The 21,531-nt window shown below is 38.8% G+C and overlaps 4 protein-coding genes across 4 annotated transcripts in view; 3 read left to right on the top strand and 1 right to left on the bottom strand.

Annotated features, from left to right (window-relative positions):
* Positions 1-4,955, bottom strand: part of LOC134678099 (uncharacterized) — a 36,629-nt gene extending 31,674 nt beyond the window's left edge. Inside the window, exon 1 of the mRNA XM_063536548.1 lies at positions 4,783-4,955. Within this exon, the coding sequence (XP_063392618.1) occupies positions 4,783-4,849 (67 nt within the window). The 5' untranslated portion in view covers positions 4,850-4,955. The remainder of the gene's footprint in view (positions 1-4,782) is intronic.
* The window catches only part of LOC134678818 (protein archease-like), a 233,500-nt gene that overhangs the window by 92,211 nt on the left and 119,758 nt on the right, over positions 1-21,531 (top strand). The window lies entirely within an intron of this gene.
* On the top strand, positions 6,405-11,370 carry LOC134678534 (uncharacterized). Its single transcript, XM_063537109.1, has 3 exons — positions 6,405-6,550; positions 6,709-6,971; positions 10,261-11,370. The coding sequence occupies exons 1-3, from the start codon at positions 6,484-6,486 to the stop codon at positions 11,314-11,316; spliced, it is 1,386 nt and encodes a 461-aa protein (XP_063393179.1). The 5' UTR covers positions 6,405-6,483; the 3' UTR covers positions 11,317-11,370.
* Positions 14,372-17,230, top strand: LOC134679145 (uncharacterized). Its single transcript, XM_063538013.1, has 3 exons — positions 14,372-14,470; positions 15,202-15,467; positions 16,105-17,230. The coding sequence occupies exons 1-3, from the start codon at positions 14,407-14,409 to the stop codon at positions 17,158-17,160; spliced, it is 1,386 nt and encodes a 461-aa protein (XP_063394083.1). The 5' UTR covers positions 14,372-14,406; the 3' UTR covers positions 17,161-17,230.

A 21,531-nucleotide genomic window follows, 5' to 3' on the forward strand; every position in this document is an offset into this window, starting at 1 on the left:
AAATAATTTAGTTTAACTAACGAACTACCCGGTTTGCGCCTGTGATAAAATTTAGCATACCTACAAGATACCTACAAATTACTACCCGAACAACCGTCAGCAACCTTTTTAAACGGAATAGTGAGTAAATAATTGTATTATTTTATTGATAATGACAACTCGCTGATTAATTTGAAAAATATATCTATACGAATAATAGTTATTAACTAATAACTAGAATATGTACTTTACTTTTAAATCCCACTAGAACAATTTCCGCGTAATTAAAATAAGTAGCGTACCTAAGTATTTTTGCAGCCAACTGCACAAAGTACATATAATATTAGAGTCAGATAAAGAAAAGTCTATAGCGGATTTGTTAGCCCACGCAGTGCAAGTGTTATTTTAAACGACAAACTTCTATGAAATTATGTTATGACGTATATTTAACACTTGCGCTGCGTGGGCTAACAAATCCGCTGCAGACTTTTCTTGGTCCGACTCTACTTAAGATAACGGACAAGTACCCATTGGTACACATTTACCTTAACCACCTACAGCTTACATTGCGCAAGTCATGTGAATTAACAAACACATTGTAAGCCTAATGTACAAAACTGATGGGAGAAAGCGGGTGACACCACCCCACCCGCCAGCCCTAGCAACGCAGTCCTTATATAAAATATCTAGGCGTTACTCGAAACTGTTTTCTACGAATTACAAACATATGGCAGGTAAAAAAGTTTGGAGACCGGGGTGCCCTAGTGCAGAAAAATCAGAAAATGGTATCTAAAAGGTTTCACAGAGGGACACATTTCAAACGGCGTACGTTCCGAATCTTAAATGTTTGATAGATGACTATTTGCATATCGAGCAATTAGAGTCTGTGTGGAAAGAGGCGCATGGGGCACAACACATTCCATGACTCTTCTCTTTCCGAACAGACTAAATATTAAAGACACCGGGTCTAATTAAGTCTGTTTTGAAGATAATCAATAATGTAATCATAAAGCATTTCTGTACACTTGCCATAGATTACTTTTATAGTCTAAGATATAAATTTTGCTATAAATTTTTGCACCTATCAGTTTATTCAATCAGTTAATAATACATACATTTGAAATGAACATTCTAATTTGTTTTTTGTACGCTGGGCAAACTCTAGCCGCAAAACCATAATCTTGTTTTATGCATTCGAGTCTGTGCGGAAAGAGAAGAGTCGTGAAATATATTGGATCCCATATATTTCACGACTCTTCTCTTTCCGCACAGACTCGAATGCATAAAACAAGATTATGGTTTTACGGCTAGAGTTTGCCCAGCGTACAAAAAACAAATTAGAATGTTCACTCTTCTCTTTCCGCACAGACTCTATTAGTATTTTTTCATAAGTTCTCTTACCCTTGATAAGCAGGCATAAAGGGATGTTATGAAAAAAGGTCAGAGTCGGACCAAAAACGGTATGCAGCCAATCTGCAGCGGAATTGATAGCCCACGCAGTGCAAGTGTCATTTATACTCGTACGTCATAATTTCATAGAAGTTTGACGTTTAAAATAACACTTTCACAGCGTGGGCTATCAAATCCGCTGCAGACTATTGTTGGTCTAACTCTAAGTCTTTTTGTGGTTATAAAATTTTACTTTCAAACGTAATGAATTTAATATGCGATTATGCGGTCATAGTCTTAATTTCTAAGTTATAACATGTGATATAATTGTAAAAGAATAATTCAAAAGTAAAAATACTCACATTTCCGGAAACAAACTATGACATTTAGTTCCTTAAATGTGCCTAGCAAATCGCCGAAATTAAGGTGCAGTTGGTTCAGAAAAAGGAGTTTATTAAAAGTCGCAGCGCTTTATGGTAACATTCCATTTCTAACCGCAGCTGCACTACCGGTACTGAACGCGTCGCTGTCATTGTTAATTTCCATAGTAAAATGAACAGTAGTGAAGCTGTCGTTGGAAATGGACTGTCACCTTTATTGTATCACAATAAGGCTGCCATAAATTTAAATATCTGGTAGACCGAGTTTTTCTCGAAAAACATATAAAAACCCAAAAATGTGCGTTTTCCCAAAGACCTAGCTAGATCGATTGTTTCGGTCTCAAAAACTCCCATGTAACTACCAAATTTCACCTTTAGAGCCGTTTCCGAGAACCTCGAAATATATGTATACCGGATGTGGCCTGTAACACGATCAAATAATTTAAACATAAGTATATTGTACTTAAACTATTTGTTAACAACTTTTATATGAATCTTTTAGACTACCTACGTATTTTTCATACAAAATAAATATAGTCTTCAATGCACGCTAACATTTTAGGTAGATACTTGTCACGCTTCAAACAACAAAATTCGCAATACATTGTTTCTCAGAATAAACTTTGGAGTGTTAGTTTATATACTAAAAATTAAAACTTTAAATGTTGGTCAGTTTGATGAGTACAGGGCCTACAGTTTAATTTAGTGCAGTATTGGGGACCGATTTTTGAATTTCGATCGCTCGATTTCTACACTCGAAAATCGGTGGAAAACTGCGAAATGCTAATTTTTGAAATACGAGCGACCGAAATTTGGAATCTAGTGGTATTGACCACTCGATTTAAATTCTATTAGTAGAATTTAAACGCCTAGTAGTGGAGATATCATTTAACGAAATACACAAAATCGAGTGGTCGAATTTCAAAAATCGGCCCCTTGCTCCTGTTACAGGCCACGCCCGGTGTATAAATTAATAAATAATTATACAAGAATTGCTCGTTTCAAGGTACCTATTAGATTTGCAATGTTGAGGTCTTTCTCAAGGGACTGTATCGATTACGCTACGTCTTACGTAGGCGAACAACGCGCGAACGCGGCGCGGCGCGGCGCGGCGAAATCAATCCTTTGATGCCCATAGAAGTGTCCTACGTAAGCGATCTCGTTGCGAACGCGGTGCGGCGCGATTTGCACGCGAATGTCAGGCGGCGCGGCGCGGCGCGGCGCGGCGGCGGCCGCTTTCGCCGCGCCGCGCCGCGCCGCGTTCGCGCGTTGTTCGCCTACGTAACGCTACGTCTTACGTAGGCGAACAACGCGCGAACGCGGCGCGGCGCGGCGCGGCGAAATCAATCCTTTGATGCCCATAGAAGTGTCCTACGTAAGCGATCTCGTTGCGAACGCGGTGCGGCGCGATTTGCACGCGAATGTCAGGCGGCGCGGCGCGCGTTGTTCGCCTACGTAAGACGTAGCGTAAGACGTAGCGTTAGAATCGTAAGTTTTTGACTTTACCGACCTAAAATGCAGTTTAAAAATTTGTGACGAATTATGCACAAAAGCTAAAATTATAAAAAATGCTTTCAAAAATCGGCAATATCATGTTTGAGAAAGCATATAGATAACTTTTTTTTTGTTTACACGATGTAGAAACAAAAAATTAAAATAAAAAAAATATATCCGCGCTCCCGGACATGCACTTCCATCTCGCTCACGCTTACCTACGCTCAGTGAGAGTGAAAGAAGACACAAACTTACTGGGCCTTACTTAACAGATTTAAGAAAACATCCTGTGGGGATAATTGGTAATTACATTTTGATGCGATTCTCGGTGGATCTGTAGTGGCGTGTCGTAGCGGGGTCGACCTGTCTAATTATGACTTGACACGATTTAGCGGGAGCGATTCATTGAACACAGCTTGTACAAGCTATTAACAGCAATGTAACCCACTGCCACACCACTGCGGCAATTAAAATGCTTTCTGTATAGTATTTTTAGAATAATTATCCTGTTTTCGTAAATACAAGTAGGTATTGTTTATACCCTATAGTCAGTGTAATTTCGTAATATAGCATGTTTCTAAGATACAACTGCAACCTGCCTTATCTCACGGAAATGAATTTGCAATAATTAAATACCTAAGTAGGTACCTACTTACCTACATACATAAAGTTTTAATAGTCAAGATTTTAAAGTAAAAAAGACAAATGTTTTCATATGTTGTACTGTGGTCACGTGAATGCATTCCCTTTGTTTTTAAATGCATTTAGTAGCATGAGCATATCCGTTGAAAGTTTGGCTTAGGTGGGAAATATAAATATAAGCAGCTACCTACTTGTCTTGAAGTCTTCAAAAATCGATCGATCATAAAATTATAAAATTGAAAACTATACGTAGCCGAGGACTGACTAGTTATAAAAAAATTAGCTATTCCCCTATAGACTATACCTACCTATAGATCTTAAACAAAGGATTATTTGCTACAAGGTCTTTCTAATTTCGATATAAGGAAACGTGAAAATGTCTTCGTCCAAAAAATAAACTGGCTTGAACCTTTTATAGATCTTGGGCCAGAAACTACTTTCTTGTATCAAAATGTCAAATATAAAAGTGAGTTTTGAGTGATTTTGAATGATAAATACCTACCTATTTAATAAAATGTTTTATACAATTAGTATTTTATATATCGTCAGGTGACAAGCAAAAGTCACTAACTAACACCATTGAAATTAGTGGACATAAATATTATAAGGACATTTCTTACACAAATTGACTAAGTCCCACAGTAAGCTCAAGAAGGCTTGTATTGTAGGTACTCAGACAACGATAAATATAATATACCTACAAATACTTAAATACATAGAAACCATCCATGACTCAGGAACAAATGTCTGTGCTCATTACACTAATAAAAGTCCTTACCGGGATTCGAACCCAGGACCATCGGCTTCGCAGGCAGGGCCACCGCGTACTAGGCCAGACCTGTCGTCAAATCATCAATAATTATTGGATATAGAGTACTGGACTCACACGATCACTTACGTAAATCCTTCGGGAAAACACTGCTAACGACTTGCAAGAAAATGATTACCGAGAGGGACTTAGTCATTCTGCCAGAACCGAGCTAAGTAATCACAAGTTGCGAGGCCATAAGACAATAGGCAAGAGGCAGCCAACGGTGCTCACGCCACTAAGAGCTAGGGCCGACCTTGCCGAGTTATATACTGTACTGTACAGGAATCTAACTGCTACGTCATTGCTAAAGTTCGAGATCATTCATTGAAATTAATTTACCTATAGATATATAATATCACTTAACGTTTGGGGTCCCTCATAATATTATTAGAACTGTTACATCAAACATGTTTAAGACTTCGTATTAAATCTCCGACTAATACCGGCGGTACGAGGTAATGATCATATGAGATGACGAGTGAAAAACCCATCATGCATTATAGGTTATCATCTTTGAATTCAATGAACACTTCACAACGATTCAACGTGCGTGTGTGCGTGCATACTTAAATGTATGCATCAAAACACCCTTGTTTGAGTTGCTGAGGTAAGAAATAAGTTTATTGCCTTTTTGCACTGGTGTAATTCGTCAACCGTTGTCTTTGGTATCTCATTCAAAATGCCTAATCAAAATAAACTTTACTGTGGATAACGAACGAACGTCTGTTTAGTCGTAATTGTTTAAACAAAATTTTAAGCGAGCCGTAAGCGGAATGCGGAATAAAACAAACTGTCTCCCCCTAAATTAATTTCTTGGTTTTGTAAACCCCGGTAGGTACCCAGTAGGGAACTTTATATATATAGTTCCCTAAACCGTGAGGGTGATGCTGATGAGGGTGTATAGGCAAACGGTAATAAATGTGATAATCTTCTACGAACATGTTACCTGCTACCATTTAATGCAAAAAATCATCCCTGCATGAGGGTATATAAGCAGGTACGGTCAGCCAAGAAATTGGTCTACCACTCTTCGACTCTATCAATCAGACGATAGGGTCGAAAAGTGGTAGACCACTTCCTTGGCTGACTGTAGTACACAAAAACAAAGGAAAGGAAAATGTCACGTTTCTAAGCGCCGATCATGTCATAATCAGAAGGACCGGCACCAGGCACGCACCACGTACTTATGTACAGTCGCCATCATACGCCATTATACAACTCTATTGTCAAAGAGTTAGAGTGCGTGTTCCGATATTTGTGAGCACCTTGGCCGCTCCGTAATATTTGATGGCGACTGGTAGTTAACTTTATGGTCGCTAGACATGGGGGTATTCTAGTTTGATACTAACTGCCACCATGATGCCACTGTCTAAGACAACTGTGTCATAGCTGACATACGTGCGCTTCGATAAGTACTATTACAAAATATGTAGGTATCATAATACTATCAGCGATGTTCTCCTTTGGGAAACTATTAACTTTATTAGAAAATATTATAATACTTATTTATATATGCGAAAGTTCTAGCAAAGTTATCATGATCATTATGTTTTTACCTGAAAATCACACAACTTTTACCTCATACAAACCCTTCACCAAGTATAACTCGAAATGTTATTTTTATTTCAAGCTTAAGCACCTATTCATGGAATACAGTATAAGAGATTCAGAAATATAAGTATCGTGTGAATCAATTCTGCGTAAAAAAACATGTGCGATAAAATGTGACCTGCGATAGTGGTACAATGGGATGGGAGCGAGTTGAGCAGTAGTGCCCGAGCCGCCGGGATGTGGGGCCCACCGCCGCTCGTGCTCTTCGCGGCCGCTGTCGCCGCCGCCTCCGCCGCCGCGCAAAGTGCGTCACACTGTTTTCAATATATCTGGCATTAGCATGTTTTATAATTAAATATGACATTTATGTGTACCTAATTACACCCAGTTAGATAAACATGGTACCTACGTTTACATCGTTGAATACGCAATGGATAAACGTTTTTTTTTTCATTATTTAAGGAGTCGGTCAAGAGCAATCACTGGAAGCTGGCCTGGAGCATGGCGAGAAAAAAATAAGTGAAGTGATCCTGGCGACGATGGAGCACTACCAGCAGCCGGACCCGGTGGGGCTGCCGGGCGCCGACGTGCCCGACCCCTACCCCGTGCCCGACATGACGCACTCCATATCGTTCGGAACCACGCTGCACTTCAAAAATACTCTTGTCTATGGCATTAGCAAGTTTCGAATTCTACATATCAATGCAGAAATCGGAGACATGGAGGTATAAGTAGAATTCCGTAACAAACTGTATTAAAGACAACATTCTGGATTGTTTTATATGATTTCTGCAGAAATACTTATATTTGCTAAATACAACAGCGAGTAGTACCTACCCGGAGATCCAGAAGTAGTTGTTATTGAATTTGGAAACAATAATTATACCGCGGGTCATAAGATGGTGGTAAAATAATGATGAAATAAGGGAAAACCCTGTTACGTGCGTTTCAAACCAGTCATATTGATAGTCAGAAGATGATATTTTTGTTTAATTTATAACGATGAATTTTACAATCTGAAACGTTTAAAATGCGACGTGCGAAATGTTATTATAGTTAACAAGTTATGTGCCTGAGTTATTCTTACTTCTATCGAATCTTATCAAATTTAAACTACGACCTTGGAATATGCTCCTACAGTGGCTTGATATTACAAGGTTTTATTTGAATACTTGAACCACTTGCTGAACTCTGAGTTTAAAATATCTAATAATCTTTTGATAGTCTTGTCTAGTACCTAACCAAGCCAAACTATTAGTTACAGCCCGTGAGCTCCACAGGTCTAGAACTTGTCTAGAACAAGATTGGCTGTCAAATATCAAAAGTGCGCCTAAAATCGAAAGGATGTCAAGTGTCATTGGAAGTATTGAATTCGGAAATAATATGTGATTGCGAATGCGTACACTATTTGCTTTTGTAATAGTATAAAATACGTACCTACAAGATATTATTATTAGTAATTTTATATCAAGCAGTTCAATAATTAACCGACTTCCATTTCATAGAAGGAGGAGGTTCTGTATTCGGTTGTGGCTATTTTTTTTTCTATGTACGTTCACCGATTACTCCGACATCCGTAGTCCGATTTGAGTAATTCTTTTTTTGTTTGAAAGGAGATACCTCCGAGTTGGTCCCATTTTAATTTGGTTCTGTTCTGATGATGGGATCCATGAGGAATTGAGGGAACTCCTCAATTTTTAAAGGCACATACATGGTGATTTGGGTGTTTTCTTAAGCAACTCGAGCATTTTCTCCCGAAAACCACCACTTTGATTAAGTAGACCTGATGATGATGATTGTTTTGATGATAATGATAGTATGTTCAGCGATTACTCCGGCACCTGTGATCCGATTTGAGTAATTCTTTTTTTGTTTGGAAGGAGTTACCTCCAAGGTGTTTCCGTATTATTTTTGGTTCTGGTCTGATGATGGAATCCATGAGGAATTGAGGGAACTCCTCAGTTTTTAAAGGCACGTGTAAAGTGATTTCGGTGTTTTCTAAAGTAACTCGAGCATTTGCTTCCGAACACCGCCAATTTGATGTAGTGCAAGTGTAGCCTTACCACGAGTTTGACATTGACATATTCGCTAAGTTAGCGACGCTAACGTCTTCGTAACTTACTTTTTATGCATATCGCTCGCACTAATATGCCAGTACGAGCGAGATGCAAAGAAAGTAAGTTACACACACGCTAGCGAATAAATCAATGTCAAACTCTTGGTAAGCTGGTAAGACTACTGATCGGGGGTTAGGGTTAGGAGTTAAGGGGTCGGGGATTAAGGGGTCGGGTAATGGTGGTTGAAGGGGTGCTGGTTCAGGGCCGAGGGGTACATGGATCAGGAGTTGATACGCTATGAGGTTGAGTGATCGGGGGGGTTGAGGGATTGGATCAGTGGCGGGGCGGAGGATGGATTTAGTGTAGTGACAGGAATTATAATTTCCCAGACAGACTCGAGAAAATTCCAGATTACATATTTATTAAAGTAGATACACGAATTTAGTGTTAATCATGATGTTGTTTTTCATTCACGCGTCGCGCTATTAACAATGCGTTAAAACTAAAAATGGAAAAATAAAAACTTTTTACAAAAAAAAGAAAACCGACTTCAAAATGGATGAAATAAAATATTATCCTTTTTAAGTCTATGCGTTACCAACTGATATGTTTGAAGTCGGTGCCAAGCCAAGTAGTAAAGAATACCCGTCAAAAATAATCAGCTTTATGACTATAAATCCCATTAGAACTGTACCATTAGAACTAATAATAAATGTGTAAGTAATTCTGTCTGCCTCTTTGTCGCCTTTTCATGGCTAAACACCTGAACCGCTTTAGGTGAAATTTGGCAAGAACGTAAATTCCTTGAATTGTTTTATATTTTGAAATGTAGTCCTCTGAATAAGAGACGGGAAATAATTTCAGTCCCAATCCCACGCTTGCGTGCCGACAAACATGGTACGGACTGTGCCAAGAAGGTTTGATCGTGTGTTCTGAGGTGTGTTCTTAGGTACAGTCGACGTCAAAGATATGTATTATACACTTTTGCACCTTACTCCTTTGTAATAAGACGAAAAGTGTAAACATATTTTTAACGTCGACTGTACCTACAGAAAGTACGTTCATTGTAAGGCAATCCAACGTACATCCTTATCGAATCGCACCAAAATCATGGTATGCTTCAAAAGTTGGCTTGGCACCGACTTCAAACATATCAGTTGGTAACGCATAGACTTAAAAAGGATAATATTTTATTTCATCCTTTTTGAAGTCGGTTTTCTTTTTTTTGTAAAAAGTTTTTATTTTTATTTTATTTTAACGACCGCTCTGGCGTAGTGGGTCTGCATGGGTAGTGCCTGCAGATGAAACGTATTAATGCCTATTAAAGAGCGTTTATTTGTGCGATGAGCATAGGGAATGCAAATCGTTTATTTTTTGTATGGATATAACCGCGGTTTCGGTTAATAACCGATTATTTCCATACAAAAAATAACCGTTTTGCATTCCCTAGATGAGCACAAATATTTGTTCCTGAGTCATGGGTGTTTTCTATGTATTTATATATTATACATATATTTAAGTAATATCGTTGTCTGAGTACCTACAACACAAGCCTTCTTGAGCTGCCTGTGGGAGTTATGTAGAGTGTCCTATAATATTTATGTATTAACAGTTTCTAGATTATTTCCTAGCTTTAATGAACTCAACACTTGTTATCATCAGTGATATTCGACATATTTAAATAGAGTGAAAATGGAAATCTATCTTTATGAATAAAAATGTTATGACACAAAAATAAAATATAAATTTTAACAGCTCGTAAGTCGTCAGCAACGTAAGAAATAACTACATAAGATCAATAGAATACCTGCAAAAAGATCAGAAAATGGAGCACAAGGGCGGGAAGGTTAAAGGGAAAGCTCGAGGGTAAAGAACTGACGTGATTTTTTAACAAGAACTAGTTATAAGGTATATAAGATAATTGTACAAAAATAACTGTAATCCGGTACGTTTTCAGGTGACTGCTGCCTTATTGATAGACAATCTGCAAGCCAAAGGGAACTACACGCTATCGACATGGTTAAACAGAAACAATGGGCCGTTCACAGTGCACGTCAGTGGCCTCCATATCACCGCCAAAGCCAATCTCGGGGTAGAGCGAGACGGAAAGCTCAGGGCTCAGGACATTGCCATGGACATGTCCTTTAGCTCAATGGTTGCCAACTTTGAAAATCTTGGCACATTCGCCAGCATGCTTCAAAGTGTCATAAATTCAGCTGGTACTCTATTATTTGATTCGATCAAACCATTCGTCCTCAAAGAAGCCTACACCAAAGCCAGAAATGGAATTAACGAAAAACTGGAGCAAGTAGCCGGAGATGTACAGTTTCCTAATTCAGTGTCGCCGTTAGATATGGTGATCGCAGACGCCCGAAAGATCGTACAGGATAAGGGCATGGATCCGTATAAAGTTAAGGATTATAATACTACAGTCAGCATATTCACTGTGTCCTTGAGTAACATATGGATTACAGGTATATCGTCTTTTCACCGTGTCGGCAATATAACCTTGAGAATGGAAAATAATACGGCCGTAGCCGACTTTGAAATAGGCACACAGAGAATGTTGGGTACATTGCAATGGGATTTTTCAGCTATCAGAGGCCTGGTGAAGCGTTCCGGGACTGGCTCATTTTCAGTTGAATATCTGAACGCAAGAATTGTTTTGGCCCAGCCACTAGACGTAAGACTTACTCCCGAATTTAGAGACTTAGATTTAGAATTGGGTAATATACAAGTTCGTTGTGATGGGGCAGGCACTTTGGACTACGTCATTGAACTGTCGGTCAACATATTGCCCAATCTATTGCGTTATCAGATTATGGATGCTTCAGAGGGTCTAATAAAGGGGAAAGTGCAACAAGAACTAGATAAAATCAATGTCGAAGAAACAATTAAAGAAGAATTACCAAAAGTGGATGAAATTCAGCAACAAGGGTTTAAATTATCATCTCTAAAAGATGTACCCTCTGAGACAGAATCTTTTAATGAAGATGATTTTTTCATTTTTTAGTTAAATACCTACCTTAAAAAAACCTGAGTTACATATTATATTACTTTTTGATTATTGTAGTTTATTTATCTACCTTAACCTTCTCTTAGGTACGTCTATAAAACCAAGCCGGCTGACTCTAGCTATCCTACACCTTATAAAACAAAGTCCCCGCCGTCCATATCCGCCGCGTCTGTATGTTCGCGATAAACTCAAAAACTACCGATACCATTTCATACTGATTGTAATGGTCCATTACGCTATATAATAAATTAATGTCTTAGGCCCAATTGCACCATCCCACTAACCCGGGATTAACCAGTTAAACCTGGAGTTACCATGGTTACCAGTACAATTTGACACTGAGTAAACGGTTTAACTGCATAACCCCGGGTTAGTGGGATGGTGCAAGTGGGCCTTAGGAGTTATCGTAAATTAAAACTTTGGCGCGATTAAATCAAGTGAGCTAGCCTAGGTGCCGATGCCGCACAAAAAGTAACTCGATCCGATAAAGCTTTACTACCCGTGCGAAGCCGTGGCCATTTGCTAGTATAGGTACCTAAAGGTATATATGTATAGCTGGCTCAAATCTTGTCTCTTGATTTTATATGAACACTGATATGTTCATACATATTTATATGAACCAATTCCTGGCAGGTGGTAAAGTATCTGATGCAGTTGAAATTGGGTGTACCTTACTACCTTAATTTCGATGACAATCATGAAGCTGATCGTATGATGCAGGACTCAGAAGGCAGCAAACGGAAATCATTGACAACAACAAAAACAACATCGACTAGTACGTATGGACATGCAAATGAGAAGAAAAATTGTGTGTCATTAAATTTATTATGACAGTATTAACTTGTTATTAAAAATTTCCGCGACTCAAGTCCAAACAATTTAGTCTTAAATGCCTTACGGAAAACGTTCGGAGTAAAATTCAGCCTACTTACTTATTGTTGGAAGCGTTGCCAGCTCTGGCGTAATAGCCAACGTGATATTCGTTAACGCTTCATATAGTTCGTTTTTTTTAGCATTAGACATTAGGTAAACAATCTTGATGTGTCTTTTAATGGAAAAACACATTTTAAAAATAAGTTACGGCAAATATGTAACAATTATGAATCTAATACGATCATTTATATTCTTCTGCTTTCATAAGTAATAGTTTTTGATTTTTACGAAAGCGTTTTTCAATTAAAAGACATGTCAAGATCGCTTACCTTCTTGCAACTTCTTTCTAATGCTAAAAAAACGAACTATAGTGAACGGTCGCACTAAACGAAAGAATGATAGAGAGAGTGACTACGATACGATACTGAGGGTTAACGATTGGCACGTTGGCTACGCACCCTACACTATGTTCCCAATTTTAATATATTTTTCACCACACCAGCTCGGAAAGGCTTACTTTGCACTTCAAAAACTGATAGCAAAGTTGCATTTTATTCACATGTGAGGCAAAGTAATCGAATGCAAATTTTGACTTGTTTTCTTATGTTTGCTGGTAGAATTGACTTTTAAATGATGATTTGGGGTGATAAATATTTAATAATATTCATTTGGATTTGATTTTGTTTGACCATTGTTTGATATTTTACATTTAATATTTGCTTCGGGTTGGTGTTGTGAAAAATGTTGTGTTTCACTCGGGGGCAAGTTTTGTTTAACCCTCGTGCTTTGAAACCCTCGCAACGCTCAAGATTCCGTATTTCGAACCACTCGCTACGCTCGTGGTTCAATTTTGGAATCTTTCGCTTGCTCGGGTATCAATATTAGCACGAGTGGTTAAACAACAACTTTGCCCCCTTGTAAAACAAATATTATGTAACTATTTTTTATATTTATGTGTCATAACCTGCACATAACGCCATCTTGCGCGTCAACTGTACAGTGCCAGTAATAATAAGGCAGCACTCTTCTATGGCCGCACTAAATTGTGATTTCCGTAATGATTACTAGATGGCGTCCTGCAACTGGTTCGTATGTATTTCGATAAAAAAAGTGTCAAATTAATCAATCAACGACTTTTTTACCTTTATACATATTACAAAAACCGGCCAAGAGCATGTCGGGCCATAGGGCCATTGTTCGAAGTATAGGGTTTCGTAGTTACGTTAAGAGCCCATCAACGTGCTCACCAGCGCCACTGCTAAATCATTGTAATTATAACTATGGGTCCAAAAATATGAAAAATCGTGTAAAGGTAATTTTAAAGTGATGGGTGGGACATATTTATTTTTACTCCCTTTGTAGGTAAAAAGAGAATAAAAATGTCTCATGGTGGAGGGTTAGAGGGGGAGGGGACACATTTTTTGGAGGTTTCCGTAGTCAACTAGGAATCCTTATAATTTCGCCATTTCCGCCTGCCTGGGCCGGATCGTTAGTGCTAGAAAGCTGCAATTTGGCATTGATACAAAAATTACAAAATCAATCATGGCGACTTGGCGACAAATTGGTAGAATAAAAAGTATTTTTTTTTTACGTTATGTACCTTCCCGGTTTTTTATGCTTTAACCTTATGTGTGGGGTGTCGTTGGATTAGATAGGTCTTTCAACACAAATAGGGTTCTTAAATAAATATTATAGATAATGTGAATATTTTCAATATTAAAAATAACCAAATTATTTGCCTTATTTGGGAAATAAGTTTTAAAGTAGGTAAATTAACGATATAAATACACACCTTGTTATGCCGATTTAAAATGATTCAAACAATTATTCCATCTCCAGCTTAAGTCCTGTTTAAAATTTATACCTTCGTTTGGTATACATAGGTACCTAATTAGGTACTTTGAAATATTACTTAATTGTTGCCTATAAGCATTTCACTTAATGATATTTATTGGCATTATTTTTCGTGTTATGCTAATCCACCGTCAGTAACTAGGAATTAAGCAAACAAGAAACAAAGCGCCGCGTCAACATTTTAAAGATAATCTTATTGTCTGCAATGCATTAACTAATAATGCATATCAAAATAACCACGAGACATCATTAGTACTGAGTCCCTACGATAACAAACTAAGGCAAAATATGACGCGGCAGACAGATAAACTGTGACCCCTCCCGGATGGCGAGTAGTAGAGCGCTAGACGGGAAGCAAGGATGTGGGCGCGCGCGCTGCTAGTCGCACTCCTCAGCTGCTACTGCCGCTGCGACCTCGCTCAAGGTACTTTTTTATTATTTTTGTTATGAAAAACAACGCGCTGTTTAACATGTCAATAGTTAATCGTGATATTGAGACTTCGCTAACTTTGAGAACACACTGCGTACCTTTGTTTGTCCATTTGCGTTGCTTGTCTGCTTATTATGCGAACGGAATTACTTACTCGTATGGCCTGTTATTTAATCTAATCAATTTAGATTAATTATTAATATTAAGTAAATTGAGTTAAGGCCCAGTAAGTTCGTGTTCTTCTCTCACTCTCACTGAGCGTAAGCGTAAGCGAGATCTTCTCTTTTAATTATTTATTGTACATTTTTATTTAAAAACAAAAGTACATAATCGATGCGTTCGCATAAACATACTGCCGATTTATAGTAGCAATTTTCATACTTTTAATTTTTGAGCATTATTTCTTACAAATTTTAATTACTCTATCAAGCGAAAGTCAAAAACTCAGGATTCGAATGGACACAGTAAGAGACATAAGAAAGGTCTCAATATTGGTAATTAAATTTATGGCAGCCGTATTCCAAAAAGGCGCTACGACTTTTTAATAACTCCGTTTTCTGAACTGCACCTTAAATCCATAGTTTCTTTTTTCATAATATGTAATAAAAATACATAAACTGCTTTGTCTTATCTTTCAGTAGTGAGAACAACTCATCGGTATTCCTACTCGATAAGTAGGTAATACTTATGCTTAAGTAAAACTCTATTTATTGTGTTTTATTCAGATGCGGACATACCAGATGATAATACATCGGAAATGCTAGCCGAGGGTGAAGAAAGGATAAGCAAAAAAATTATACAAATCTTAGAACACTTCAAACAGCCGGACCCGATTGGGATCCCGGGCGCCGACATCCCGGAGCCCTACCCGGTGCCCAATATGAAGCAGACGATCTCGTTCGGCACCACTCTCCACTTCACGAACACGGCAGTCTACGGAATCAGCAAATTCCGAATACTCCACGTGGACGCTGAAATTGGAGCTATGGAGGTTAGTACTCGTAAGCTAGCGCAGTGTCGACATTTTTGTTTAGTTTTATTTTACCCTCACTAACAAATGCCCCCGAATTCGTCCGCGAGGGATTCTATAATGGCATTTTCATACTAACTTCTAGGTATGTACCTATATAGAGTGAAAAAAAGTAGTAAATAATATTATTACTATTGATTCATTGGATTTTGGTACCTGACCAGGATGCAAATTTGCCTAATGTGTTGTCATAGAGCCAGAGGCATACCTATTTTTCCATACGTACATAACTTTAACAAATTACTCAATGGGGTTGGCAACTGTCAAAGGTTTGCATAGATGGCGCCATCATTAGCTTGCCCCTTTTTCTATGAGATTTGACTTAAAGAGCTGGCATCCAGGGTATTAAAAAAACAAAAATTTGGCATAATTCTAGGGATTGACGGCGCAAGCTATGATGGCGCCATCTGCTAAAAACTTCCACCGGCCAACCCCATTGACTTCTATCTAGAAGAGTTTTTATAGTAAAGAACGTCAACTCTTGAGAAACACGATGCATATTTTATAAAAATCACAGTCATCAACATGCAGTGGTGATCGAGACAATCGTAGTTCGTTGTAGATGTTGTTTACACAGTTGCATTCTATTGTATTTCAGGTGAACGCGGCTATGCTGATAGATAAGCTGCAGGCCCGGGGCAACTACACCATGTCGACGTGGGTGAACAAGGCGCAGGGGCCCTTCACGGTGGACGTCACCGGCCTGCGCCTCACCGCCAAGGCCAACCTTGGCGTAGAACGCGACGGCAAGCTCAGAGCTCAAGACATCCTCATGGATATCTCCTTTAACACGATATCCATGAATTTCCAGAACCTAGGCTTATTTGGAGCCATGTTCCAAGGAATTGTAAATTCTGTCGGAAACTTTTTATTCGACTCCATCAAGCCATATATTCTTAAAGAAGCTTACACTAAAGCTAGGGCTGAAATAAATAAAAAATTAGATGAAGTCGCGGGAGACATGCAGTTCCCTAACTCCATATCACCGTTAGACATGGTGATAGCGGATGCGAGAAGAAAAGTACGCGAGATGGAAATGGACCCATACAAAGTAAACGATTATAATGCTACAGTTAGTATATTTTCTGTATCTTTATCTAATACCTGGGTGACAGGTGCATCATCGTTTCATCGCGTCGGAAATATTACTTTAAAGATGCAGAACAATACTGTCATAGCAGATTTTGAAATAGGCACTCAAAAATTGGAAGGCACGACGCAATGGGATATAGCTGCCGTCGGCGGTCTGCTGTCCAGAGCCGGCACCGCCTCCTTTTCAGTGGAGTACATCATCGGGAGAGTCGTCGTCGCACAGCCGCTCGACACTAGGGAGAAACCCGAATTCAGAAACGTGGACCTAGAGGTCGGTAACATTCAGGTGCGGTGCAATGGTGCCGGCACTCTCGACTACCTTATTGAATTCGTTGTCAATATATTGCCTAATCTGCTGAGATACCAGATTATGGATGCCTTAGAAGGTCCTATAAAAGAAAAGATTCAGGCAGAACTAAACAAAATTAACGTCGAAGAAACTATTAAACAGGAGTTACCAGAGTTGGACAAAATGCAGGCACAAGGCTTAAAGTTATCTGCTATAAGAGGCGCTCCCACTACTGCTGAATCATACGACGAAGATGATTTCTTTAATTTTTAATGGATAACACCCTTAAGTTATTTATGTAGATACGTGTATAAATTAGAAAAAATATTAGTTTTAGTGTGTACTTAGTATTTTATTTAAATTATTCAAAAATGCCTAGAAATAATAAAAATATTATTTACCTACAGCTACACACATATTATTTACCCCATCACACTCATCACTCTCATCAGTCACAATAGTGACTACCAGACGTACCTGTAATCAGGTAATGTACGATAAAATATTCAATGCTCAAATGTGTACAATTTATTTAATAGTGACCATTATGGTTATAATAAAGAATACAATAATTAGGTATTAAGGAAGGTTATTCGCACATAACTGAATTCGACATTAAATTTTCACCATTTAGGCCCACTCTCACCATCCCACTAACCCGGGGTTAAGCGGTTTAACCGTCAATCCAGTGTCAAATTGTACTGGTAACCATGGTAACTCCAGGTTTAACCGATTAACCCCGGGTTAGTGGAATGGTGCAAGTCGGCCTTAATATAGTAATAATAAAAATCATAACAATCAGATACATCTTGTTTTGATATTACTTGGCCTACGGTACGATTGAGGTCCTGGGTTCGAATACTTCGAATCTTTTGCTTTTAGTAGAGAAAGGTTTTTATTAACATAATACATAAAACTAAATTAACAATAAATGAAACTATCTACTTAAAAAATCAATTACTATTAAATAAAACTAAATTAGGGAAAGCAGAAAGAAATAAACAATTATAATAATAAGTTAAACAGGATAACAAATATTAAATTACATAAATTACTAAAAGACATAAATAGGAATATAAAACTAAAACTAACTATAATTAAAATAATTAAAACTAAAAATTAAAAATACCTATCAAAATTTGGTGCCCTCGGGAGGGTGCCCAACACGCAGGCAGCGTTCCCGCGCTGGATTGCGATGGCAATTCGCTGTGCGAGAAAGCTGCCCGCGCGGGGGTCACCCGTTGCCTCCCTCAACCTTTTCCCAAGCTCCTTAAGGAGCATATGTGCGCCTCTGCCCCACGAACCAAGTGTCTCGACGCCAAATGCAACGAATTCGTATTGGGCGCCGAGACAGCTGTACTTGGCTACCTTTAGTTAGACGCTCCCGGGTGTCCGCCGCCGCGCCAGCACGCCTGCTGGTCGATGGGACGTAGGACGCCGCTAGCGTGTCAGCGCAAGTGGCGTCCCATACCAACGCACGACCCATCTTCCAGGGAATCAGTGACATCCCGTCAGGGCGCTTACCGTCGTTCCGCACTATTTGGGGCTCCAGAGCGGCGGGAACGCCGGCACTGACGAGCGCCCTTCTCAGGATGTCATTGAGGGCGGAATGGCGAGACAGGCGGCCGGCACCCGAAGAGCAGGCGAGCCCGTGGTGGCCGAGGCTATCCACTTCAGCGCCACATGAAGCACAGTTGTGGTCAGCACAGACAGCAACGCCTAGCCGGAGACCAGCGGCTACGCGAAGCGTCTCTGGGTCTATAAAGGTGCCGGTGTTAGGCGAGGGATACGCGTGAAGCCACTGACCTGATTCTGGCCTAGATGAGGCCAGAAGCCTCGCTCGGTCCCTGCCTGTCGCGGTGTCCAGAAGTGTGTTTAAAGTATTTACTGATGCTATATCATCCCAGGCCCTTTGTATTTTCGGTCGAGACGGAAAATTTTGATTTGGTCCAGCTAGCCACGCATTCGAGGCCTCAACCAGGCACGCGATCTCGCAGTTTGTAGCCGGAGAGGCTTTGAGAATATTACCTGCGAGATCGGAGGTGCTATGAATTGAGGCCAAGAATGCCGGCAAAGCAACACTTGAGATTTTACGGGTACCCAAGCCACCATACCTTATCGGTAAGGTGGCTTGAGTCCATGCCTGCTCGTTAAATCGGATGTTCAAAATTGATTCAATTTGGGATTTTAAAAGTAGGTCAAGAGGTCGGAGTAGATGGGGGTATTTCCAGATAGGACAACAGCGGAGCAGGTAGGTGAATTTTGGAATGAGTAAACAAAATTTTAGAATAAACAGTGCAGAATGACTGCTAATTTTGAGAAGGCGGTCCGAATAGTCACTAAATTTTGAAATAGATTTACTCAGAAGAGGAGGGATGGCTTCATTGAAGATGGGTGCTCCGAGAAGATGTAGATTGTCTTTAGATATATTTTTGATGGATGGCGCGATGTTATTAAAACTTTGAATAATTTGGGATGCCGTAGATGCTCAAATTAGATTTCAAAATTACAACGTTACAATGTTAGGTATCTACTTAACTTGCAATGATTTTGATTCGTACGGAGTTACTTGTAGGTATACTCCTCTAATGCCAAATCATGATTGTAAATTTCGAATAAATACGGCTCCTGACCCATTCGAGACAGCACAAGTATGTAATAAAATTCCGTTTTTACTTGCCCATGGCCAGACGGCAGGCGTATGAGAATCCTGTCATTACTACAAGGACTATTGTATACCTAGAGTCCTGTCGTTACTACAAGGGCTATTGTATACCTAACAAAAAAATGAACAGTAAATGTTTGACGTCCATGTGATGTTTTGCTACGAAACGGCCAAGCGGGCCAAGCCACTTATTTTAAGTAAGGTGTAGAGTTTGTGAAGTTAGGGCGTGTAGAGTTAGAAGCTTGGCTCTACATGAGAACTGATGTATTTCTTTCACATCAGTGTTGTCTTGTTTCATAGCCCACTCTTTATCTTTGCTGCTTGCTTCTCATCTATTGGGTATTAATTATATCTTCTGGAAGTTAAATTTGGGAAAATCCATTCAAACTTCTGTTCCCTAATATTAAGTATGCGGGGTGATTTACTAAACATCAAACAAAGGTGTCCCTATAATTCACGGCTCTAGCTAGCATCAAAAAATTGCAGAAATCTCATACAAACTTCTATTTCCTAGTTTAAAGGATTGGGGGGTAAAAGTTACATGTTTTATGATATTTACGTATTATTTTGTTATTTGTGTACTAATAGTGCTTACTACTACTACTACTTTGGTCCGCAACCGATGGAGACAGATTGTTTATTTGAGGGGTTCCAGTGACCACGATCCTCAGTAATGAGGGACCGACCAGAGAGTACTAATATTAGCTTACATACCATATTTCAGCTTTATAGGACTTCAGGAAGTACGCTAAGAATTTTGATGATCGTCAAAGAGTGAAGAAGCAAATATTTAAATCGTATCATTAATGTATGTACATAACAATAAAAAAAAATGTTATGTACTATACATTATATTAAATTTAATATCACCATCTACACCTAGACTTGTAGGCTTGTCAGGCTACTTAACATACAGTCTGTGGCCTGTAATACGAGCAAAAAATTTAACTGTAGGCTGTACTCCTCATACTGACCAACATTTGTTCAGCAACTTTTAAAAATAACTTGTGGTTTGATTTTTAATACACTTTAAAGATTATTCTAAGCCGCAATAATCCAGTAACTTTGTCGAATTTTGTAACCTGGCTATTTTGCGTCAAATCCGGTAGTTCTGATTTTTTGCAGGCTTGTTTATGATGTTGGCCCAATGAATAATCCAAGTTTGTGACTTCGAGCGTCGCACGCAACTTTGTCAAAAATTGAATAAACCGCAATTTCTTTAAGTTTAACTAGTATTACTAGTTTTTGGTAGTAACTTCCTAGGGCGTTTTTAAAGTAGACTAAATTGGCTACAATAAGACACTAGAATTGTGGCGGTGATGAATTCCATGTAAATTACCTACCTAACCCTTATATTATAGCTAAGAACTGATGTAAAATTATAAAATTTTGAAAGGCTTTATCTCGGAAATTATTAGATGTACAGAGACAATTCTAGTGTCTTATTGTAGCAAATTTAGTCTTCTTTAAAAACGCCCTAGGAAGTTACTATCAAAACTAGCACTTTAGGGTTATAATCACCCAAATCTAAAAAAAATTGCGGTTTATTCGATTTTTGACAAAGTTGCGTTCGGCGCTCGAGGTCACAAACTTGGATTATTCATTGGGCCAACATCATAAACAAGCCTGCAAAAAATCAGAACTACCGGATTTGACGCAAACGCAAAATGTATAATTACAACGTATTGCGAATTTTGTTATGTTTAAGGCGTGACAAGCAACGTCAATCACAATGATATGGTGTGGCGATGGCGTCCATTGAAGATAATATTTGTTTCGTGTGAAAAATATGGACTCTAAATATGCTGGGTCAAGCATGTCGGAAGCCGGTGTTGCTCGAAGGTCAAGCAGATCTTGTCAGTAGAAAAAGGCGGCAAATTTGAAAAACGTAGGCGCGAAAGGATATCATCCCATAGAAAATTTTAATTTCACGCCTTTTTCTATACCTACTTCATCATTTTTAAAAGTTATTGAACAAA

The sequence above is a fragment of the Cydia fagiglandana genome, chromosome Z (genome assembly GCF_963556715.1).
Source record: "Cydia fagiglandana chromosome Z, ilCydFagi1.1, whole genome shotgun sequence".
In the NCBI taxonomy this organism is placed as follows: Eukaryota; Metazoa; Arthropoda; class Insecta; order Lepidoptera; family Tortricidae; genus Cydia; species Cydia fagiglandana.

Coding starts and splice junctions, on each gene's coding strand:
- LOC134678534 (XM_063537109.1), top strand. CDS start 6,484: ATGTGGGGCCCACCGCCGCTCGTGCTCTTCGCGGCCGCTGTCGCCGCC. Junction 6,551..6,708: donor CGCCTCCGCCGCCGCGCAAA/GTGCGTCACACT, acceptor TCATTATTTAAG/GAGTCGGTCAAGAGCAATCA. Junction 6,972..10,260: donor CAGAAATCGGAGACATGGAG/GTATAAGTAGAA, acceptor GTACGTTTTCAG/GTGACTGCTGCCTTATTGAT.
- LOC134679145 (XM_063538013.1), top strand. CDS start 14,407: ATGTGGGCGCGCGCGCTGCTAGTCGCACTCCTCAGCTGCTACTGCCGC. Junction 14,471..15,201: donor CCGCTGCGACCTCGCTCAAG/GTACTTTTTTAT, acceptor TGTTTTATTCAG/ATGCGGACATACCAGATGAT. Junction 15,468..16,104: donor CTGAAATTGGAGCTATGGAG/GTTAGTACTCGT, acceptor ATTGTATTTCAG/GTGAACGCGGCTATGCTGAT.